General features: G+C 38.4%; 1 protein-coding gene across 2 annotated transcripts in view; it reads right to left on the bottom strand.

The window, feature by feature from the left end:
• Nucleotides 1-22,431, bottom strand: part of MPP5 (membrane palmitoylated protein 5) — a 106,332-nt gene that overhangs the window by 33,696 nt on the left and 50,205 nt on the right. Inside the window, exons 1-2 of one of the 2 annotated variants that reach the window (XM_023517633.1) lie at nucleotides 21,675-21,753; nucleotides 5,221-5,426 (exon numbers count right to left, since the gene is read on the bottom strand). In XM_023517633.1, the coding sequence (XP_023373401.1) occupies nucleotides 5,221-5,280 (60 nt within the window). In that variant the 5' untranslated portion in view covers nucleotides 5,281-5,426; nucleotides 21,675-21,753. Of the gene's footprint in view, nucleotides 1-5,220; nucleotides 5,430-21,674; nucleotides 21,754-22,431 lie in introns of those variants that run through there. The other variant, XM_003797385.3, reaches the window with a different exon arrangement.

Raw genomic sequence — 22,431 nt, forward strand, 5'->3', positions numbered from 1 at the left:
CCCGGCTATTTTTTGGTTGCAGCCGTCATTGTTGTTTGGCGGGTCCGGGCTGGGGATTCGAACCCGCCACCTTAGGTGTACATGGCTGGCGCCTTAGCTGGTTGAGCTATAGGAGCCAAGCCAGACCAAGCTTATTGAAAATGGATCTGATTCAGCTTTGTATCTGGCTATTGGCAGAATACCTGGCAAACAGCATTTAAAGTATTTAATGAATCTGATGAAAGGAAGAGAGAACAGGAAGTCATCCTGATGTCTCCTTTCCTTTTTTTGTTTCCCTCCCAGATGACGTAGCTGGCTGAATCCTTTACTTGATTCCCCATATAGAAACAATAAGTCTATTAATTTTCTATTTAAATATTTCTATACCTCATGTCCAACTGCTATTCAAAATCTCTGGACAATTATATAATAGACTTTTACCAATCGGAAGAAAAACCACAGTCTGGACAATTACAATAGCCTCCATATTTTTACCCCATGCCTCCATTCTAGACCTTACATGCCTTCCACAATGTTATCTGTGTAGTGGTATCATTGTTTGAATTTGCATTTCTCTGTTGGCTAATGATGCCAAGTATCTTTTCACACTTATTGGTCATTTGGAATCCCTCTTTTCATGAGTTGTCTGTTCTTTGTCAATCTTTTTTTAACTGAGTAGTCTTTTTTCTTATTAATTTTCAAGCATTCCTTATACATTGTGTAGGTAAGTTTTTGTCATGTATGTATTTATATACACACGTACTCTTCAATATCTCAAAATTAAATACCATTTCTTGGTATGTTGGCCTGCATTCTCACACTCTTTAGGATAAGAAAAAGCTGCTTTAGGATAAGAAAACTTTCATTTAATAAAGTCTAAACTTTTCTTTGTAAAAGCACTATAATAACAAAAGATTATGTTTATTAATAAATGTCCTAGATCAAAGATTTAATCTAGATCTTAATATAAAAAAAACTTAATGTTTCACTAAATTTGAGGTTTTTAAAAAAACTTAGATTACATGTCTTCCGAGAAATGATACAACTGAAGCATGAAGTCATTTCTTCCTTTAAATACTGCATATTAAAATTGCTGGAATTAGGAATGCTAAAAAGCAAAGCATTCTCAGGCAATGAGCACATGAGCAAATTATCTATGCCAGGCACCAAATTTCACCCGGCCTCAATAGTCAGAAATATAAAACAGGGGGGTTGGGCTACATGATTGCTAAGGCATTGGGGCCATTTAGAACTTTATTACTAATTCTTTTTTTTGAGACAGAGCCTCAAGCTGTCCCCCTGGGTAGAGTGCTGTGACATCACAGCTCACAGCAACTTCCAACTCCTGGGCTCAAGCGAGTCTCCTGCCTCAGCCTCCCAAGTAGCTGGGACTACAGGCACCCGCCACAACGCCCAGCTAGTTTTTGGTTGTAGTTGTCACTGTTCTTTGGCAGGCCTGAACTGGATTCGAACCCACCAGCTCAGGTGTATGTGGCCGGCGCCTTAGCCGCATAAGCTACAGATTCGCCCTAAGCCTTTGTTACTAATTCTTTGATGAGCTCTGAGTATGTGCTTTTTTCACAAGTGTAAGGTACTAAAAAGTCAGGCCTACTTCACAGTCATGTTTGTGTCTCCAGTGACAATTACTTGTGCTGTGTTACAGAAGACACTGTAAAGATGTGAAAGCAAACTATCAAAAAAATCTCCTTATGTGGTTTTTTAAAATTGCGAACTTGATGAACATGTTAACTATACTAAAACTAATATACAAAATTGATTTTTAAAAAGTTTTTAACCATTTCTTTCTCCATTAGGACCTTTACTCTTCCAACTCCTTCTAGTGCTCTGCTCTTCTCAACTCCGTTCTTCTATTCAGCAAAACAAAAGCACAGCAGCTAGTTAGACAAACTTTCCCCCTAAAGACAGGGAAGGGAATGACTACAGTGATTTATTTTGTATTCTTCCCAAACCCTTACAATAAAAGTTATAATGTATTTGTGAATAGCATAAGATCAAAGTAAAGTTGGTTATTTTAATCTCCACAACAAAAGTAATTTTCAGAAAAACCATTTATCATAAATGTAATTTTTTAAATAAAAAGTCTTGCATACAAGCGACCATTTTTAGAATAAAAAATATTGTATACTTAATTTCAACAGTAGATGAGCTCAAGAAGCGGTTTCAACTAGTTCTTTTAAACTCTGGTAGATGGAATGTTTCTTCTCTAGGAATAGGTCTTTGAGTCATACTCTCCTTGGTCTACAGGCCCTGGGCAACACTAGACTTTTTTTTTTTTTTTGAGATGGAATCTCACTTTGTTGCCCTCAGTTGAGCACAGTGGCATCATAGCTCACAGCAACCTCAAACTCTTGGGCTCCAGCAATCCTCTTGCCTTGGCCTCCCAAGTAGCTGGGGCTACAAGTACCCACCACAACACCCGGCTATTTTTATAGACCAGGATCTTGAACTCCTGAGCTCAAGCAATCTGCCCACCTTGGCCTTCCAGAGCGCTAGGATTACAGGTGTGAGCTACCACCGGGCTCTGAGTAACACTAGACTTTTCCCACCCCCTGGTGCATACTGGATCTTTGCCATGTTAGGCATGTTCAACCAGGAAGATATCCTTTTTAGAAACCATTCTATGGCATTCTGTAAAGTACCTCCTAACCTATTTCAGGTTTGTAACTCTGGAAGTCTCACCCTGCCCCAATTCCATTTTGTCTCCTATTTAGATTCAATGAAATACATTCATTTAATGGGAATCCAGAATTATTACTTTTTATAATATCAAAATAAAACCCTGTAATAAATAAAAGCAAGAGCTTATTTATACTTTTAAAATCTTCAAAGATGTCTGCAGAGCACATTAGAAACTGAGTATCGACCAGCAGCAGAAACTAGAATTTAAAAGTCAGCATGTTAACAAAAGAAACTCTCAAAGTACATTAAAAATGTTTTGAAACTTCTCTAGTTTTTACAGAAGAAAAACATAAAAATCCCTAGAAGTAATAAATATTTTTGCTTTTTTGAGACAGAGTCTCACTTGTTACCATCAGTAGAGTGCTCTGATATCATGTATGTATAATACCTGATTATCACTTATAATTTTACATCGTCTATATTCATGTGTCAGTTTATAATGTACTAAGTCATTAAATAGAAATGTCTTACTTCAGATAAAAAGCCTAGCTTATTATATCTCAAACAAGAAGCCTAAACTATCCACACAGCTTTGCCATGTTAATGGCAGCTTGTGTGTGCCAGCAGTGAAGAAGACTGCAGAACAAGTGATGATGAAATCACGGAAGGCATTTTCCCCAGCTGGTTAGGAATGGAATTTTTTTTTTTTTTGAGACAGAGCCTCAAGCTGTCCCCCTGGGTAGAGTGCCGTGGCTTTACAGCTCACAGCAACCTCCAACTCCTGGGCTCAAGCGAGTCTCCTGCCTCCGCCTCCCAAGTAGCTGGGACCAGAGGTGCTCGCCACAACGCCCGGCTATTTTTTGGTTGCAGCCATCATTGTTGTTTGGCGGGTCCGGGCTGGGGATTCGAACCTGCCACCTTAGGTGTACATGGCTGGCGCCCCAGCCGGTTGAGCTATAGGCGCCGAGCCGGAATTTTGTTTTTTTAAAAACAAAAACTTGTCACCCTTGGTAGAGTGCTGTGGTATCACAGCTCACAGCAACCTCAAACTCTTGGACTTAAGTGATCCTCTTGCCTCAGCTTCCCAAGTAGCTGGGACTACAGGCTCCTGCCATGACACCTGGCTATTTTTAGAGGCAGGGTCTTGCTCTTGCTCAGGCAATCCACACTTCTTGGCCCCCCAAGTGCTGGGACTATAGGCATGAGCCACTGTGCCTGGCCTGAGAATAGGTATTTTTCCTTGAAAGAAGTGGTAGTCAGCTGGTATAAGGTCTGGTAGATATGGTGGACGACATAGAATTTCCAGCTTCTGTAGTTTGAATAGCACTGTTCGTGAGGCATGTGGTCGAATACTGTCTTGCAGGAGGATTGGCCTGTCTCTATTGATCGATCTTGGCTACCTAATCTCAAGCATCCTCATCATTCTGTCCAAATGGTTACAGTGATAGCCCCTTTAATCAACTGAACACATTTCAGGAAGCTGTAGTGGATAATACCAGTGCTGGACCACCAAACAGACACCATTAGCTTTTTTTTGATGAATGTTTGGTTTTAGACTGTGTTTAGCACTTCATGTTTATCCAACCACTGTGCCAAACACTTGTGGCTGTCAAAATGAATACATTGTTCATTACATTTAACAATGCAGAAGGTGCAGAAATGGTTCACCTTTACATTGTGACAGCAAAGAAAGGCAAGCTTCCAGACAATTTCTCCTGGGATGTGATTTAATTAATGTGGAACCCGTCTAGCCAGCTCTTTTACCTTGTGGATTTATTTCAAACGGTCCAATATTGTTGGAATAGTAATGTCAAACCTTGCTGCTAATTCACACATACGTTGAGATGGACCCGCTTCCACTATAGCTTTCAGCTCATCATTACCCACCCACCCACCCATGTCGGTCTCAAGTGGCCGACATGGCTCATTTTCACAATTAAAATCACTAGAATGCAACTTCTCAAACCACTGACATTCATTAGCCACGGCCTTCCCAAACACTTTGCTGGTATTTTGAGCTGTCTCTGTTGCACTGGTTCCACAACAGAACTCATATTATGTCTTCAAAAAATAACACAAATTTTTGACTTCTTCATGGTTTCACAAAAATTGCTCTAAAAATTTTTTGAAAGATAACCACAACCCAAAACATGTGTTTGAAAGAATGAGGATGTACCTTCATAATAAAAATAAAACAAAAAATGTCAAAGTGAAATGTCAGCAGTATTAACTGTCAAACTTAGTACTTAAGGAAATCAGACATTTCATACTTAATAATCTAATATAATGCTTAAAATTCATGAAACTGTACCAGAGCATTAAAAATTTTCCCCTAATAATTAATCTATTTCTGTTACTATCCAACTTTATAACTTCATGTACAAAATTAACTCTCTTCATAGCTCTATGAATGAAATATAATGTTTTTCAGGATAAAATGCATGTAGCAAAATTTTCTATCACAATAAATCATTAACATGGGATCAGCAGTGATTGATTCAAACACGCCTCCTTATGGTCACATTAGTATTTCCAGCAATTCTGCCTTACTGTCATGGATAATTGCCTTGTAGATGTCAGCATGTTGTTCAGAATACATACCTCTTGTGCAAGATCTTGTGCATTGGAGATAAGAGGAAATGGAGGACTGGCCTTGTTCATGTGTACAGTGACAGCGTTGTGTATCTTAAATGCATTCTGGAAATCTTTATTCTGAACAAGTTGTAAAAGTAGTGAAATATCCTCCTGGCTCTGAGAATCTACCAAAGTATGTTGGATATGTTTAAGTGAAGAAAACAAGTCTTCTACTTCTAGCAGGAAAAGAAAAAGATATTCAAAAATTAATTTCTTCAGTCTTAATTCAACATCTGTTTTAAGAGAGTTTTCCAATATTGTTATTTCCAGTAACAATACACATTTCCAGGAAAATAAAAATTCAGCATATATTTTATAGTGTCAATCACTGTCATTTTACTAACTTATAAATAAAACTCTTTAAATTGTATAACAGAATAACCTGCATATTTTTAAGTGTTGCAACTATAAGTTTTTTGCTCACTATAAAATGAGGGGAAGAATACAGAAATAAAGGAACTTAAAACCACCAATAATCCCCTCATCTAAAAAATAAGACTTTTTCCTTAACATCTTAAGACTATTTCTTCCTTTCATTGAACAGTACACTGTAATTCTTTTCCCACATCACCCGTCTTTTACAACATGATAGATAGTGGCTCTATGATATTCTATTACATGGTTAACCTATTTACAGTAACCACTGCACTAAAGTTGAGCATTTAGGTTGCTTCCAATTTTTTTGCTACTGTTAAGTAATAGTAAGCATTTTAGTGCATAATAACTATTGCTGCATATAAACTTGTCTGAGGTTCTAATGTTTTCTTAAAATAATTCCTAGAAATAGAAATTTTAAATAAGATCTTGACATTTTAAAAGTCAAACAGCATTCTAGGGAAGTTTTACTAATTAACAATCCCATTAGCAATACTTTCACCAATATTCCATGCTGTCATTTTCTTTTTTTTTTTTTTTTTTTTGAGACAGAGCCTCAAGCTGTCCCCCTGGGTAGAGTGCCGTGGCATTACAGCTCACAGCAACCTCCAACTCCTGGGCTCAAGCGAGTCTCCTGCCTCCGCCTCCCAAGTAGCTGGGACCACAGGCACCCGCCACAACGCCCGGCTATTTTTTGGTTGCAGCCGTCATTGTTGTCTTGGCGGGTCCGGGCTGGGGATTCGAACCCGCCACCCTAGGGGTACGTGGCTGGCGCCTTAGCCGGTTGAGCTATAGGCGCCGAGCCATGCTGTCATTTTCAAAACTCTTCAGTTTCTCTGATGAATAGGACGGCTGAATTTACTCGTACTTACCAGGCACTTCTTTTGTAGTCCATAAAACCTAACGAATATACCCATCTCCTAAAGCTGTACTGAAGGTTGTGGGCGTGTGTCTGTACTGCCTGTTAGTGTGCATACACAGCATGTGCATTTTTCTGAGAAGTGGTTAAGAAACACTGATCCCCCCCTTCCCTGCTCCCCAACAAGGTGGCATGTATGTGTGTGCGTGTGCACATGCATGAGGATTTCCTCTGTCCTGTTTGGGATAGTTTACCAGTTTTTCCATTTGTCTACTCTTTATATTTGTGGTGGCTTTTATTGTAGAACTTTTCAACTCTTACACGTTAAGAATGATTCCCCCCTTTTCCTGTGTGACCTCTTTCACCATTTCTATGCTTACAAACTCCTTGTTGGTCATTAAATAAATACTCATCTGCATTTCTTCTAGCTTCCTATGGCTTCCATTCCATTTTAACTATGTAACTTCCATTTAACTTTAATTCATCTGGAATTTATTTTCCCATAGATTTGAGGAGAAATTTTAAGTTTATATTTCTTCCAAAGGGTTAACCAATTATTATAGTACCATTTATTGAATAATCCTTCCTTTTGCACTGATTTTGATGATATCAAACTCTTAAATACACGTCAAGGTCTGTTTCTAATTCCACTGGTTTATCATAGTAGCATTACAGTCTTTGTTCATATTGACATAAAACCTGATCACTACTTTTAAAAAAATTTCTTGACTACTGTAATTGAAAGTTATAAATCATATTTTTCCAGTTATCTCTCATTCCTTCTTTTCCATTCTTCCAAAAAGAAAGTCCTATTGACACTCTAATTAAACTTAAACCTGTAAATGAGGCTGAGAAGAATTTACAGCAGATACTGTCTGTCTTATACGCAGTCACATGAAAGAAATCTCCCCAGTTACATTTTTTTTTTTTTTGAGATAGAGTCTCACTATGTTGCCCTTGGTAGAGTGCTGTGACATCACAACTCACAGCAACCTCAAACTCTTGGGCTTAAGCAATTCTCTTGCCTCAGCCTCCCAAGTAGCTAGCTGGGACGACAGGTGCCTGCCACAAAGCCTGGCATTTTTTTGTTGTTGTTGCAAACTGTTATTGTTGTTCAGATGGCCCAGGGCTGGGTTTGAAACCACTAGCCCCGTGGAGGATGTGACCAGTGCCCTATCCCTGTGCTACGGGTGCTAAGCCCAGTTACAGTTTTTGGTTAGTTTTCCTCATACATTAGCATAAGGCTTGTAGAAAAACCATTGATTTTTATACATTTATCTTATATCCCACTATCTAAATGGTAGTTAAAATTTTAAATAGATTCTAATAGTTCTTTAATTTCTTTCTTTCTTTCTTTCTTTTTTTGGAGACAGAGCTTGTAGCAACCTCAAACTCTTGGGCTCAAGTGATCCCCCTGCCTCTGGGACTACAGGTGCCTGCCACAATGCCCAATTAGTTTTTCTGTATTTATTAGAGACTGAGTCTCACTCTGGCTCAGGCTCATCTGGATCTCCTGAACTCAGGCAATCCACCTGCCTCAGCCTTCCAGAGTGGTAGGTTAAGCTGATTTCTTGAGGTTCCCTATCTTCCCTCCCTAAAAACAGCTTTAGTCCTCCTTGTAAAATATATACATTTACTTTTCCTTATTTTATACATATGTAGTAGTCCTTTAGTATCTGCAGGGGACTGATTCCAGGATCGCCTCCAAAATCTACAGATTCTTAAGGCCCTTATGCAAATGGCAAAGTAACTGCACATACCCCATACACATTCCCAGGCATACTTTAAATCATCTCTAGATTGCTTGTAATACTTAACACAATGTAAATAGTTATACTATATAGTTTAAGGAATAATGGCAAGGGAAAAAATGTCTATACAACTTCAGTACAGATGCCATTTTTCTTCAAACATTTCCATTCTGAAGTTGGTTGAATCCATGGATGCAGAACCCACAGATTCAGAGGGTCAACTGTATGTATATATAGGGTATTACAAAAGTTTTGAGGTAGACAAAAATCAAGAAATGTAAAATCTGTATGGATAGAAACAAACGATGCCCTCCCAGCAACACTAATAAGCTGAGCAAGTTGAAACCTGCAGTGGTTTATCAGAAAGGATGATGTCGACTAATGTTTCTTGGAAGTGAAATAATGAACCATAACACCGTCTGTCTCAAAAGTTTTCTGCTGACCTACTCTCCATATACATACTGTAGATATAGCCATCTGTAGTTTAAAAATGCAGCAAAACTGGGGAAAAAATTAGAAAGTCAAAACTGTCAATAGAATGACTTAAGAGATTGTGACCCAGAGCTAGATAAGACATGAAAAAGCCAGAATTTAATCATAAACCAATATAATATTTACAAGAAAAGAAAAAATATGGAAAGTCAGATTCCATCAAATGCAAAGAGGTTAACAATTTCTTAAGAGCATAAAGAATTCCTTAGGGGCGGTGCCTGTGGCTCAAAGGAGTAGGGCACCAGCCCCACATACGGGTGATGGTGGGTTCAAACCTGGCCAAAAAAAACAGCAAAACAAACAAACAAAAAAAAAACCAAAAAAACAATTCCTTAGGAGAATAAAGAATTCAATAGCTTTAAAGTATGTTAACAGCAAAACAGAAAAAAAATTTTTTTGAGACAGAGTCTCACTATGTTGTCCTTGGTAGAGTGCTGTGACGTCATAGCTCACAGCAACCTCAAACACTTGGGCTTTAGTGATTCTCTTGTCTCAGCCTCCCAAGTAGCTGGGACTACAGGCGCCCACCACAACACCTGGCTATTTTTTTGGATGTGGTTGTTGTTGTTTGGCAGGCCTGGGCTGGGTTTGAAACCACCAGCCCAAATGCATGTGGACAGCACCCTAGCCTCTGAGCTACAGGCACTGAACCAGAAAAATAAATATTTTAAAAGAAAAATTAAAAACCAACAAAGCAGTTAAGGTAATTGGCTACAATCTTATGAGGACTACCGACATCCCTAAGTGGATAATTAGATTCCTGTTAAAAATTCTTTTAGTGATTGTTAAAAGGGGCTCAGCCCTATTAGGGCAATGAGAAAAATCAGGAGTTTCAGATCTCATTGCTGACTGAAAAGAATAAGCACTGAGAAAGTAGTAATTGTCTCCCTTGTGGGTCTCTTTAATCCCAGGGGGAGTTAAAAATTTTAAGCAGAGAGTTTCTGCATAATCTCTCTTGTGCACCAAAGCCATCCCCCAAGAACACTGAAATACTGACATTACAATAAAAAAAAAATTACCTGTGAGTCTATCTTTGGGCTATAACTACTGGTATTATGACACTCTGTACGCTTTCAGACTTTTTACATGACATTATAAATGTTGTTTTGCGATTTTCCATTATGCCTTAGAATAAATTCATAGGATAAAATTACTGATTAGATGATACGAACATAAGCTTTAATACTGCTAAACTGCCCTCCAGATTGTACCAATTCATACCCCTTTCAACAATGAACGTGAGTGCCTATTTTCACAAACTCGAAGCAAATTAAGGATTATCAATTTTTAAATTTTTGGTGATCTGGTAAAGCTGAATTTTTTTAAATAAGATATAGCTACTTGGATTTCTTCTTTCATTCATCTTTTTGTTTTATCTTTTGCCCATTTTTCTACTAGAGTGCTTTTTCCTTTAGTTCCTGGAATTTACTCATTAAGGTACTCATACCTAATGAGTTATTTCATTTCTTCCGCAACCTTGATTATTATACTGAGTTTTTGTTTTGTTTTTCTGAGACAGAGCCTCAAGCTGTCACCCTGGGTAGAGTGCTGTGGCATCACAGCTCACAGCAACCTCCAACTCCTGGGCTTAAGCAATTCTCCTATCTCTGCCTCCCAAGTAACTGGGACTACATGCGCCTGCCACAATGCCCGGCTATTTTTTTATTGCAGCCATTATTACAGTTTGGTGGGCCCAGCTGGATTTGAACCCGCCAGCTCAGATGTATGTAGCTGGCGCCTTGGCACTTGAGCCACAGGCACCTAGCCTTTGTATTTGTTTTTTATATAAATAGTTACTCTGTTTCCTCCTGGGCAACTGTTTCCTTAAGTTGCACTCTTCTTGCTTCTAGCTTTTCATATTTCAAATATCGAAATGTTTTTTAATTTTAAGTATAATTTTTAAATATTATTTTAAGTATAAACCAGCTGTTGCAGTCATGTGCCAGCAAGAACAACTAGGGTAACCTAAACTAGGAATGGCTTATTGAGAGAGAAAACTTGAAATCAATGACCTTACTTCAGGAGATTAGTTAAGAGTTGAGATACTGCTCAGATAGGAATTAGAAAATTTTGTGGTTAGTCTATAATAAATGGTAGCTTTAAAGTTCTAAGAAATAAGTAGGCTTCTTGTGTGATAGGACCTGAGGTAAGGTAAGGAACAGTGAAAGACGAAATCTGGTTAACAGGATCCCATCTTTCACTCAGGAGGTCAGGGACTAAGATAAGATCTATAGGCACTGGAAGACAAAGCAGAAGAATACAACCAAATCCCAAAGAAGCAGATGACCTAGTTATCCACCTAAATTACAGCACAAGACTAAATAATGGGTAGTGGAAGAACCTAAGAACGATGGCAACCCTAGAAATGTCAACAAATTCACACAAACTTAAGGTTCAAGTTTTTAGGTTAACATTAAAGACCAATTTAAACTTATTCCACATAAGTAATCGTCCTCTACACAACAGTTCCCAACCTTCCTAACGCCACAATGTATTTTCATTGTTACAAAGGGGTCACAACCCACAGGCTGAGAACCTATGCTTTACATCACTCACATTTATGAAGTCCTACTCACATTTTTGTTCTTTAATAAAAACTGCTTTCAATAAAATTATTTTTCCTTCGTTGTTTCCAGACTCATCATGTTAATCAGTATTGCCTGACTAAATTGAGATCACTTGCATTTAAGCTCAGCTTTTATAAATAGACATCACCAACCATTATTGAAAACCAGTATGTATTTGAATTACATAGTATTCTATCTGAATTACATAGTATTACTCGTTCTGATTATTAAATAGTGTGCTATAGAACAATTATATTTTTATAAACATTATTTTACTTAATTCTTATGAAAACCTCAAGAATCTATTCCCAATTTAAAAAAATATACAAGACAAAAATATATATATACAAGACACTTGGAAGTCACATCAAATCTTTATAGATGAAGAAAATGAAGTAGAGAATAACTGATATGCCTAAAGTCACACACAAAAATGACAGTAGAATGAGAATCAATTTCTTCAACTTCTGAGAAAAAGAAAAAAAAACTTTTTTCTTACAAATTCTAGGGTTTGATTATGACATATCATTTATCTGTTTTAGAAACGTTTTCCTGACATGTCTTTTTGCCTAAAACAGTGACATGTGATAACTGCACACTGACCGGGGCTTAGAGGAGCTGACACACACTAGTTATATTACTGTGTATCCTTTGGGGGACTCTCTTATACGCAACCGTGTATGCACTCACACATAGAAGGTACACACTTGCGTTTTAATTCACCCTTCAAATGTTTACCTTTATACACACTTTTGTATTTTACTTGGATATTTTAACCAAGTGTCTTATCTTTAAATATTTTCTCAGAGTATATTATTTAATCTCTAACATCATCATAGCACACTGGAAAAGTTCAGCGAAAGAAAACAAAATTGCAATTTCTGTGAGCACAGGCTACATATCTTTTTGAGAAACATTACTAAGTATCTTTTAAAACAGTGGGTCTTAACCTTCCTAACGCCCTGGCCCTTTAATATGGTTCCTGTGGGTTGTGACCCACAAGTTGAGAACTGCTGTTTTAAAGGGTTGCAGTTGCCTACATAACCAAGTAGTAAAGCAAAATTTATAACTATGATTTAAGTGAATAAAGTTTTCAGATAAATTCCATTGCTACTTTCATGATCAATTTAGCTAGGAATGTTTCCAAATTAACTTTCTTCTTCTTCTTCATTTTTTTTTTTTTTTTTTTGTAGAGACAGAGTGTCACTTTATCGCCCTTGGTAGAGTGCCACGGCATCACAGCTCACAGCAACCTCCCACTCCTAGGCTTAGACCATTCTCTTGCCTCAGCCTCCTGACTCAACAGCCGACTATTTTTTTTGTTGCAGTTTGGCCAGAGCTAGGTTTGAACCCGCCACCCTCGGTATAAGGGGCCAGCACCCTACCGACTGAGCCACAGGCGCCGCCCCCCAAATTAACTTCCTTAGGAAGAGAAGCTGTCCAAAGCACTTTCATCCTCCAGACTCAACTGTTTCCATTAAAAACATTCAATGATCAAGTAGAACAGATTAAGTTACCAGATATTTGTAAGAGTTTTTTTCTTTTCTTTTCTTTTTTTTTTTTTTGAGACTGAGTCTCACTATGTCACCTTAGGTAGACTGCTGTAATGTCACAGCTCACAGCAACCTCCAACTCTTGGGCTTTAAGCAATTCTCTCACCTCCAGCCTCCCAAGTAGCTGGGACTACAGGCACCCATCACAATGCCCGGCTATCTTTTATTGCAGTTGTCATTGTTGTTTTACCTGGCCCTGGGCTGGGTTCGAACCTGCCAGCCAACTTCGATGTATGTGGCTGGTGCTGTAACCCCTGTGCTACAGGCGCCAAGCCAAGAGTTTTTCAAAACTTCATTAAATCTATGTAGCTTGCCAAGGAAATATAAAGTAAAACCACATATACATGTAGCAAATACAAAAATACTTCAAGAAAAAATCTGAAAAATCAAACGACACAGTCCTGTGATAAAAATCAGTATATATTTGAAAATAAGTTCATCAATTTAAAAGACATTAAAAATGATGCAGCTTCTATCCGGTAACATTTTTAAGATCACACAGAAAGCAGTAAGTATCTATGGCACTAGTTTTAAAATACTGATGACGATAAATCAGATGAGTTCACTGTCTTTACTCACTTCTTTTTTATTTTATTTATTTTTGAGACAGAGCTTCAAGCTATTGTCCTGGGTAGACTGCTGTGGTGTCACAGCTCACAGCAACCTCCAACTCCTGGGCTTAAGCAATTCCCTTGCCTCAGCCTCCCAAGTAGCTGGGACTACAGGCGCCCGCCACAACGCCCGGCTATTTTTCAGTTGCAGCCGTCATTGTTGTTTGGCGGGTCTGGGCTGGATTTGAACCTGCCAGCTCAGGTGTATGTGGCTGGCGCCTGAGCCGCTCGAGCCACAGGTGCCAAGCCTACTTAGTTCTTTTTAAATAAATTCTGACAAAGGGTCTTTTCTGTGATACTAAATATAATATCACAACAATATGATGAGTGACAACTGTTGGCAACATTAACTCAAAGATCTTTGTTTTGGATATACATTCTCATTCATATTTTGATTTCATATAAAAATTCTTAATTTTGGTTTGGTGCCTGTGGCTCAAGCAGGTAAGGCGCCAGCCACATACACCTGACCTGGCGGGTTCGAATCCAGCCCAGGCCCGCCAAACAACAATGACAGCTGCACCAAAAAATACAGGGGTGTTGTGGCTGGCGCCTGTAGTCCCAGCTACTTGGGAGCTTGAGTCCAGGAGTTGGAGGTTGCTTTGAGCTGTGATGCCACAGTACTCTGCCCAGAGTGACAGCTTAAGACTTCATCTCAAAAAAAAAAAAAAAAAAATTCTTAATTTCAAAGGTGAGAAAATTTAGTTATAAGTTTAAAAAACGTTGTTCCTGGTAGCACCCATAGCTCAGTGGGCAGGATACTGACCATAGACACTGAGGCTGGTGGGTTCGAACCCAGCCCGGGCCAGTTAAACAGCAATGACAACTTCAACAAAAAAATAGCTGGGCATTATGGGAGGAGCCTGTACTCCCAGAGAATCTCTTAAGCCCAAGAGTTTGAGGTTGCTGTGAGCTGTGATGCCACAGCACTCTGCCGAGGGCAACATAGTGAGACAACTCAAAAAAAAAATTCTGTTACTTGAAACAAACAAAAATCCACCTAAATTCTTTAACACTACATAATTACAGAGGAATTTTAAAAGTCCATTCGGATCCAACTAAATCAGTCCTGTCTAATACACACACAGTTCTGTAATGAACATGAAGAGACAGAGACAAGGGAGAGACAACAAAGAGAGGACAGAGTACAAAAAGAAGAGGTTCCCTTCCCTATCCCTACACACAGACAGACAGACAACAGACACAAGGAGGAAGAACCACATGGGCAGAGAAACAGACAGAGAAGCACAGGGCTAGTGTGAAGAGTGACCTAAGTGTCAGGTGGGAAACAAACAGAGGAAAGCACAGGGCACAGAAGTCCCCAGAGCAGGCAGGGCAGAGACACTACAGAGAGGCAGGGCAGAGGCAGGCAGAGCAGGTCTCACTGCGGGGAGAAACTCTAGTCTATAGCTACTTTCCTATAAGGAAGTTCTTTATATTCAGTTAGAAGTCCTTGTCTTGCAGTTTGATCTATTTCCTTTTAATTGATTTTCAATAGAAATTGTTCAAAGTTCTCATCATCATCTCTAACATTTCTTTCTTTTTTGAGACAGATTCTCATTCTATCGGCCTGGGTAGAGTGCTCTGGCGTCATAGCTCACTGCAACCTCACACTCCTGGGCTCAAGTGCTGCCTCAGCCTCTTAGTAGCTGGGACTATAGCGCATCCCATGACAGCCAGCTAATTTTTCTGTTTTTAGTAGAGATGGGGTCTTGCTCTTGCTCAGGCTGGTCTCAAACTCCTGAGCTCAAGTAAATGATCCTCCTGCCTCAACCTCACAGAGCGCCAGGATTACAGACATGAACCACCATGTTAAAAGAGAAGATCAAGATCTTAAAGAAAAAAATCACTTACATTTGGCTCCTGGATGAAATTTATAAGAGAAATACAAACATATACATAGGTCCACAAATCTACCTCCCTGAACCCTCTCCTCCCTCCTTGGCCCTCTCCTGATGGTCTAAAATGTTAACAGAATGTTTTCTTTAGGCAACAGAAAACAATCCCCAAGAGTTACTTTATCTAAAAATTCTATCTTCAAACTCCGTAAACATTAAAATTACCTAAGAATGCTCTACCTCTGATATTTCAAAGCAGTGGAGATAGCCATGTACCCAGATTAGCTTTGTTTATTTTTACCTATTACTCTCATTTACCCCGTATGAAAAGAGACACCAGCTTCTATAGATCTATTACAGTGTTAAGATTCTTCCATTTCATTGTGTAAATGATATCCTCTTTTAATCTATCCTCAGAAATTTTAATTCCTACCCACTTCATAATTTTCTGAAACTTTTAAGATTTGTTTTCCCCTAAAGTATAGGGTCAAATACAATATTCAGGTGAAAAACCTATTAGAAAATTATATCAGCTTCCAGTACACCTATATATCAAAATTAGAACATTCATTCTAATCTTTGCTTAGATTAGTAATCCTTTCTTCTTTCTCTTTTTTTCTTTGTAAATTTAAGAACATAAAATTCAGATCCCCAAACTTTGGTTTTAGTAGACTAGGTCAAAGGGAATTTATTAAAAATTGCAAGTTTATGAAAGAGGCTGAACAGTAATTACTCATTAACAAATTGAGTTAGCGAATTAAAAACAAATGTGAGACAAGTATATAAGAAAAGACAGGTGACAGCACAGCAAAAATCTTACCCCTAAATGTGGTAAGACAATAGAAAACTGTGTTGGCTCGGCGCCTGTGGCTCAATCGGCTAAGGCGCCAGCCACATACACCTAAGGTGGCGGGTTCGAATCCCCAGCCTGGGCCCACCAAACAACAATGACAGCTGCAACCAAAAAATGGCCGGCGCTGTGGCAGGCGCCTGTAGTCCCAGCTACTTGGGAGGCTGAGGCAGGAGACTCGCTTGAGCCCAGGAGTTGGAGGTTGCTGTGAGCTGTGAGGCCATGGCATTCTACCCACGGGGATAGCTTGAGGCTCCGTCTCAAAAAAAAAAAAAAAAAAAGAAAACTGTGTTAAGGTGACTACCTCTCAAGTAAGTACAAAAGCCTCATGATTTGCTTCTGGACAAAACTGAAAGGTACTTACTTGATGAAAGAGAAAGAATGCCCCAACTTTGCCCCAACTCTGAGTCCTGACTTGATCACTCATTAGCTGTATTATTTGTCACTAGATAAATCTTAAGTCTCTGGGCCTTTCAATAAAATGAGGGGGTTTACCTAGAATAGTATTTTTAAAATTTGTGTTGGCAACCTATTAAATATATAGATACCAGGCTCAGCGCTTGTAGCCCAGCAGCTAGGGCACCAGCCACATACACAGAGACTGGTGGGTTTGAATCCAGCCCAGGTCTGCTAAACAACAAATGACAACTACAACAAAAAAATAGCCAGGTGTTGTGGTGGGCACCTATAGTCCTGGCTACTTTGGAGGCTGAGTCAAGAGAATCACTTGAGTCCAAGAGTTTGAGGTTGTTGTTAGCTGTGATGCCACTCTACCCAAGGTGACAACTTGAGACTCTGTCTCAAAAAAAATATATATAGATAGATAGATAGATAGATAGATATAGATACTTTATTTCTCAACCAAGTGTGTGTATGTGTATACACATACATATACCTATTTGAATATACTTTAATATTTTAATTTAAATATTTTCTATCTTATACTTTAATATTACTTTAATATTTTCTATTTTATTCTAGATCTAAAATTACTGGACATAGGATAGCTAAACTAAAAAGACAGTAACAAATGGTAGAGTATGTGGAGGGACGAGAACCCGTACACACTGCTGGTGAGTGTGCTGAATAGTGTAGCCACTATGGGAAACAGTATGGCAATTCCTCAATTAATTAAACACAGAATTACCATATGCTCCCCAACTGCATTCTTAGGTATATATCAGTAAGAATTAAAAATGAGTGTTCAAACAAAAACTTGTATAAGAACATTCATAAAAGCACTATTCACAATAGTCAGAACAAGGAAACAACCCAAATGTCTATCAACAGATCAATGGACGAACAAAATGAGGTATATGCACATGGAGGAATATTATCCAACCATAAAAAAGGACGGAGGGCTCGGTGCTGTAGCTCAGTGGTTAGGGCACCGGACACATGCACCAGGGCTGGTGGGTTCAAACCCAGCCATGGCCAGCTAAATGGCAATGACAACAATAACAAAAAAATAGCTGGGCATTGTGGTGGGCGCCTGTAGTCCCAGCTACCGGGAGGCTGAGGTAAGAGAATCGCTTGAACCCAAGAGTTTAAGGTTGCTATGAGCTGTGACATCACAGCACTCTACTGAAGGCGACATAATAAGACTCTGTCTCAAAAAAAAAGAATGGAGTACTGATTCATGCTATTTATACAATATGGATGATCTCTAAAAATATCATACTAAACAAAGAGCCCAGTCACAGAAAGGCATGTGCTGCATGTGATTTCATTCATATGAAATGTTCAGAATAAACAAATCCAAATATGTTGCTGGGTGTCAGGCTGGGAGGAGGGGAGAACAGGGACTGACTGCTTATGGGTACAGGTGTCTTTGTAGGGTGATAAAAACACTTTGGAATAATATGATGGTAATGGTTACACAACTTTGTAAATATACTAAATACTAATGAATCTGGTATAGTACAGTGAATTTTATAGTGTGTGAATTATACAAGGTCAGACAATTAAGATCAAGAACTTGTCCTAGCAAAGGTGCTAAATATTTCATTGCCAATGTCACTATGGTCACCTTCAAGGTACACCCCTTGGGAATCTATGGGCCAATGCCAGTACCTAGTCCACCCTGAATCTTCCTGAAATGACCATCAGAGCCGTCATTATATGAAGTCTAACAATAAAGTTTGCAAACTCATCCTAGCAAAAATGCTATATACCTCCTTGCTGAATATTACTTCTGATATCAAATGGCCAAGGGGAGTACTTTGAAGGTGACCATAGTGATATTCAGCAATGAGATATGCAGCACTTTTTCTAGAATTAGTTCATGAATTTAATTGTCTGGCCTCATATGTTAATAAAGCTATTACTTAAAAAATGAAATAAAAATTAGTAGTTAAGATCCACAAATTAATTTCATGGGCTAGATGGTTAGATGATCTCTCTGGTAGCTTCTGGTTCTTATAAAAATTAAATTTCAACCAAACTTATAAGTGTTCCACTTGCTCACCTATATTTTTTCATTTGGTCCCCAAGAAAATTCTGAAACTGAGGCTCAGAGAACTTAAGTAACTTGCCCAAGGTTAATACCAATTAAGTGATAATAAAAAGTATTTAAACACAGTTCTGACTTTGCTGTCCCTGCACTTTTCATGCAACTATGTCATGCATTTCTGAATATTCCATAAGAATGAAACAAATCTTTGCAAGAGAGGAAAATTTTAAACCTACTACTAACTTAAAAAGTGTAATGAGGTTTTTTTTGTTTGTTTTGTTTTTTTAGTGTCTTCCTCTGTTGCTCAGAGTAGAATGCAGTGATATCAGGATAGTTCACTATAACCACAAACTCCGGGACTCAAGCAATCCTCTTACCTCAGCCTCCCAAGTGGCTGGAACTACAGGTGTATGCCACCATGCCTAGCTCATTTTTTAAATTTTTTTGTAGAGATGGGGTCTCAACATGTACCCAGGCTGTTCTTGAACCTCTGGCCTCAAGCAATCCTTCCACCTCAGCCTCCCAAAGTACTGAGATTACAAGAATGAGCTACCACACCCCGTCTGGAACGAAGTGTTTTTTTTTTTTTTTTTTGGGACAGAGCCTCAAGCTGTCCCCCTGGGTAGAGTGCCATTGCTTCACTGCTCACAGCAACCTCCAACTCCTCGGTTGCGCCGAGCCTGGAACGAAGTTTTGATGCATCACGAAAAGACTGAATGATATAGCAGTTAATTATTTTTCAACAGAATTGTATATATTTAACAACCAAAATTTACATGACTATACACATAATTCTAATGAATTATTTTAAATCTTTACTTTTTAAGTTTACTTTACTTTTTCAGCAATTTGACTAAATGAGAAAATTCTCAAATGGTCCCAACACTTCAAACATTAAACCCAGTATTAATAGGTTTAATCACTTCACTTCTGGGTAGAAAAAGTCCCTGAAAGAATGGCTAATGAGGCTCGGCACCTGTGGCTCAAGTGGCTAAGGCGCCAGCCACATACACCTAAGGTGGTGGGTTCAAATCCAGCCTGGCCACCAAATAACAATGACGGCTGCAACCAAAAAATAGCCAGGCATTGTGGCGAGCGCCGGTGGTCCCAGCTACTTGGGAGGCGGAGGCAGGAGACTCGCTTAAGCCCAGAAGTTGGAGGTTGCTATGAGCTGTGATGCCACAGCACTCTACCCAGGGGGACAGCTTGAGGCTCTGTCTCAAAAATAAATAAATAAATAAATAAATAAATAAAAAAGAATGGCTAATGAAGGGCGGTGCCTGTGGCTCAAAGAAGTAGGGTGCCAGTCCCATATGCCAGAGGTGGCAAACCCAGCCCTGGCCAAAAAAAGAATGGCCAATGAAGTTTCTTTGGACAGTGAAGCAAAAACTTGATAGTGAAAATAATTAACTTCTCAGAAGTAGCCTGAACTAAAACTCAAGATTGACTGGCACCAGAATTTTGTTTGTTGATTTTATTTTATTTTTTTGAGACAAAGTCTCACTATGTCACCCTCGGTAGAATGCCATCGCGTCACAGCTCACAGCAACCTCAAACTCTTGGGCTCGAGTGATTCTCTTGCCTCAGCCTCCCAAGTAGGTGGGACTACAGGCGCCCACCACAACACCCAGCTATTTGTTGTTGTTATTGCAGTTGTAATTGTTGTTGGGTAGCCCGGGCTGGGTTAGAACCTGCCAGCCTCCGTGTTTTGTGGCCAGTACCCTAACCACTGAGCTATGGGCGCTGAGCCTATTTGTTAATTTTATTTTATTTTATTTTATTTTATTTTTTTTTTGAGATGGAGCCTCAAGCTGTCCCCCTGGGTAGAGTGCCATGGCATCACACTCACAGCAACCTCCAACTCTGGGCTCAAGCGAGTCTCCTGCCTCAGCCTCCCAAGTAGCTGGGACCACAGGTGCCCGCCACAACGCCCAGCCATTTTTTTGGTTGCAGCCGTCATTGTTGTTTGGCGGGCCCGGGCTGGGGATTCAAACCCGCCACCTTAGGTGTATGTGGCTGGCGCCTTAGCCGCTTGAGCCACAGGCGCCGAGCCCTATTTGTTAATTTTAAATAAACTTTATTTTAAAGCCAACTTTAAGAAAAGTTTATCATAATCACACAAAATTCTAGTATGTCCCATGTCAATCCAAGTCTGTTAAACATCAGAAAGAAATGTGGAAGTGCTATTTAACTTCAAAACATCAATACTCTTTAAATAGTTTGAATATCCAGAGACATCTGGCAAAAAATATACAGACACTAATCAAGACTGAAACATGCTACTACAATTATGGAAATGGTTCATTCTTTAGCCTTATTCATCCTAGTTCTCTTCCTCCTTGGTGTGTCTTTTGTTTCTTCACACCAACGACATCTGGCATAGCTTAGAAAGACCCTAACTACAAATTTCAAGGGCCTCCTTATTAACCACAAAACAGATGGTTCACCATGAGTGTGTGTGCCCTTTCACAATGTTTCTTTAAAGGTCTAACAATTACATAGTCACATACAGGATAGTCTTTCTTAGTGTATTCTCTTTAAATATTGTTACTACATTTACTTGTCTATATCCCTGGCCCAAAATTACTCATATGAGAACACAAAAACAGTAAAATCTATAATCTAGAAATATTTTACAATTATCCTAGTTTATCTCAGTCCACTCTAACCCGCATTCTGTTTTTTTCTCAGGATTTCTTATCTTTGATTATGAAAGAGAACACACACAATATGTGTAGCAAAATAAGCTTTTAAAACTAATGCCAATTTTAAGAAAGTATCTCTAATATAGCAAAACTTCTATAATTTATAACACTAATTTTAACTATTCATTTGAAATTAAGTTCCCAATCACTATTCTGTAATATTTATTTTTACCAGATTTTAACTACTTTTAAGCAAAAAAATTCAGTTCATCCCCTTTGAGTATTTTCTATAAATCTCATCCCCACACTTTTATTATTATACATTGCCAAATTTACAAATACCTTCAATAAAAACCACCCAGACAATTAAAGTACTTAACCTTTCCAATTACATTTTCAATTCTAAAGAGATTACTTTGTTTACTTACAAATAAATGATGATACATAGTTTGAAAACTAAAGGCTCACACTCAAAGAAATCAATCAGTTGGCCCATCTTTCCCTCATTTGAAACAAACTTGCTGTTTCTGGCGGTGAAAAGGGCTGAGAAGTTGTCTCCTGTCACGTGTCTATTAATCAAAATACTGGCAAGGAGACAGAATTTTCAGGGAGTTTTTCTGTTATAGTTTGATGTGTTAGCAGATTATGAACAAGAAAAAAAAAGGACTAGTAAAAAGCAATTACACTTTTTGAATGAAACCTTACATTTGAATATATAAAATATCTGAGGTTTTGACTGACAATAACATTATAATTTATGCTAACTTTTTGTTTTCTATAATTAAGAAGAATTTGTGTTTAGTGTATAAACATTAAATCTATCACTTATTTCTCAAAATATTAAATCTCCTGTTCAAGAAATAAGTTATGAATACCTGGAACTATATTTCAAATTATTTTAAAGTAAAATATGTAAAACTACTTTAAGTTCAAGAACTAGAAAAAGGTCTTTTTGAAAACCAAAGTGGATTAAAAATTAGAAAAAAATACATCTATCCTTTAATTTAGGACAGGAAAGTCTGTCCTTTAAATCTGAATTTGCGGGGGGAGGGAGAGGGATTCGAGGGTTCACTTCTGTGGTTCATCTTGTACAAGTGAATCTTTCTATGAGTAGAATATGAATGTTTTGACATAATAACTAAGAAAGTTACATGAAGGCTATGTTAACCAGTTTGATGGAAGTGT

Source organism: Otolemur garnettii, unplaced genomic scaffold (genome assembly GCF_000181295.1).
Source record: "Otolemur garnettii isolate 467f Iridium unplaced genomic scaffold, OtoGar3 scaffold00115, whole genome shotgun sequence".
In the NCBI taxonomy this organism is placed as follows: domain Eukaryota; kingdom Metazoa; phylum Chordata; class Mammalia; order Primates; family Galagidae; genus Otolemur; species Otolemur garnettii.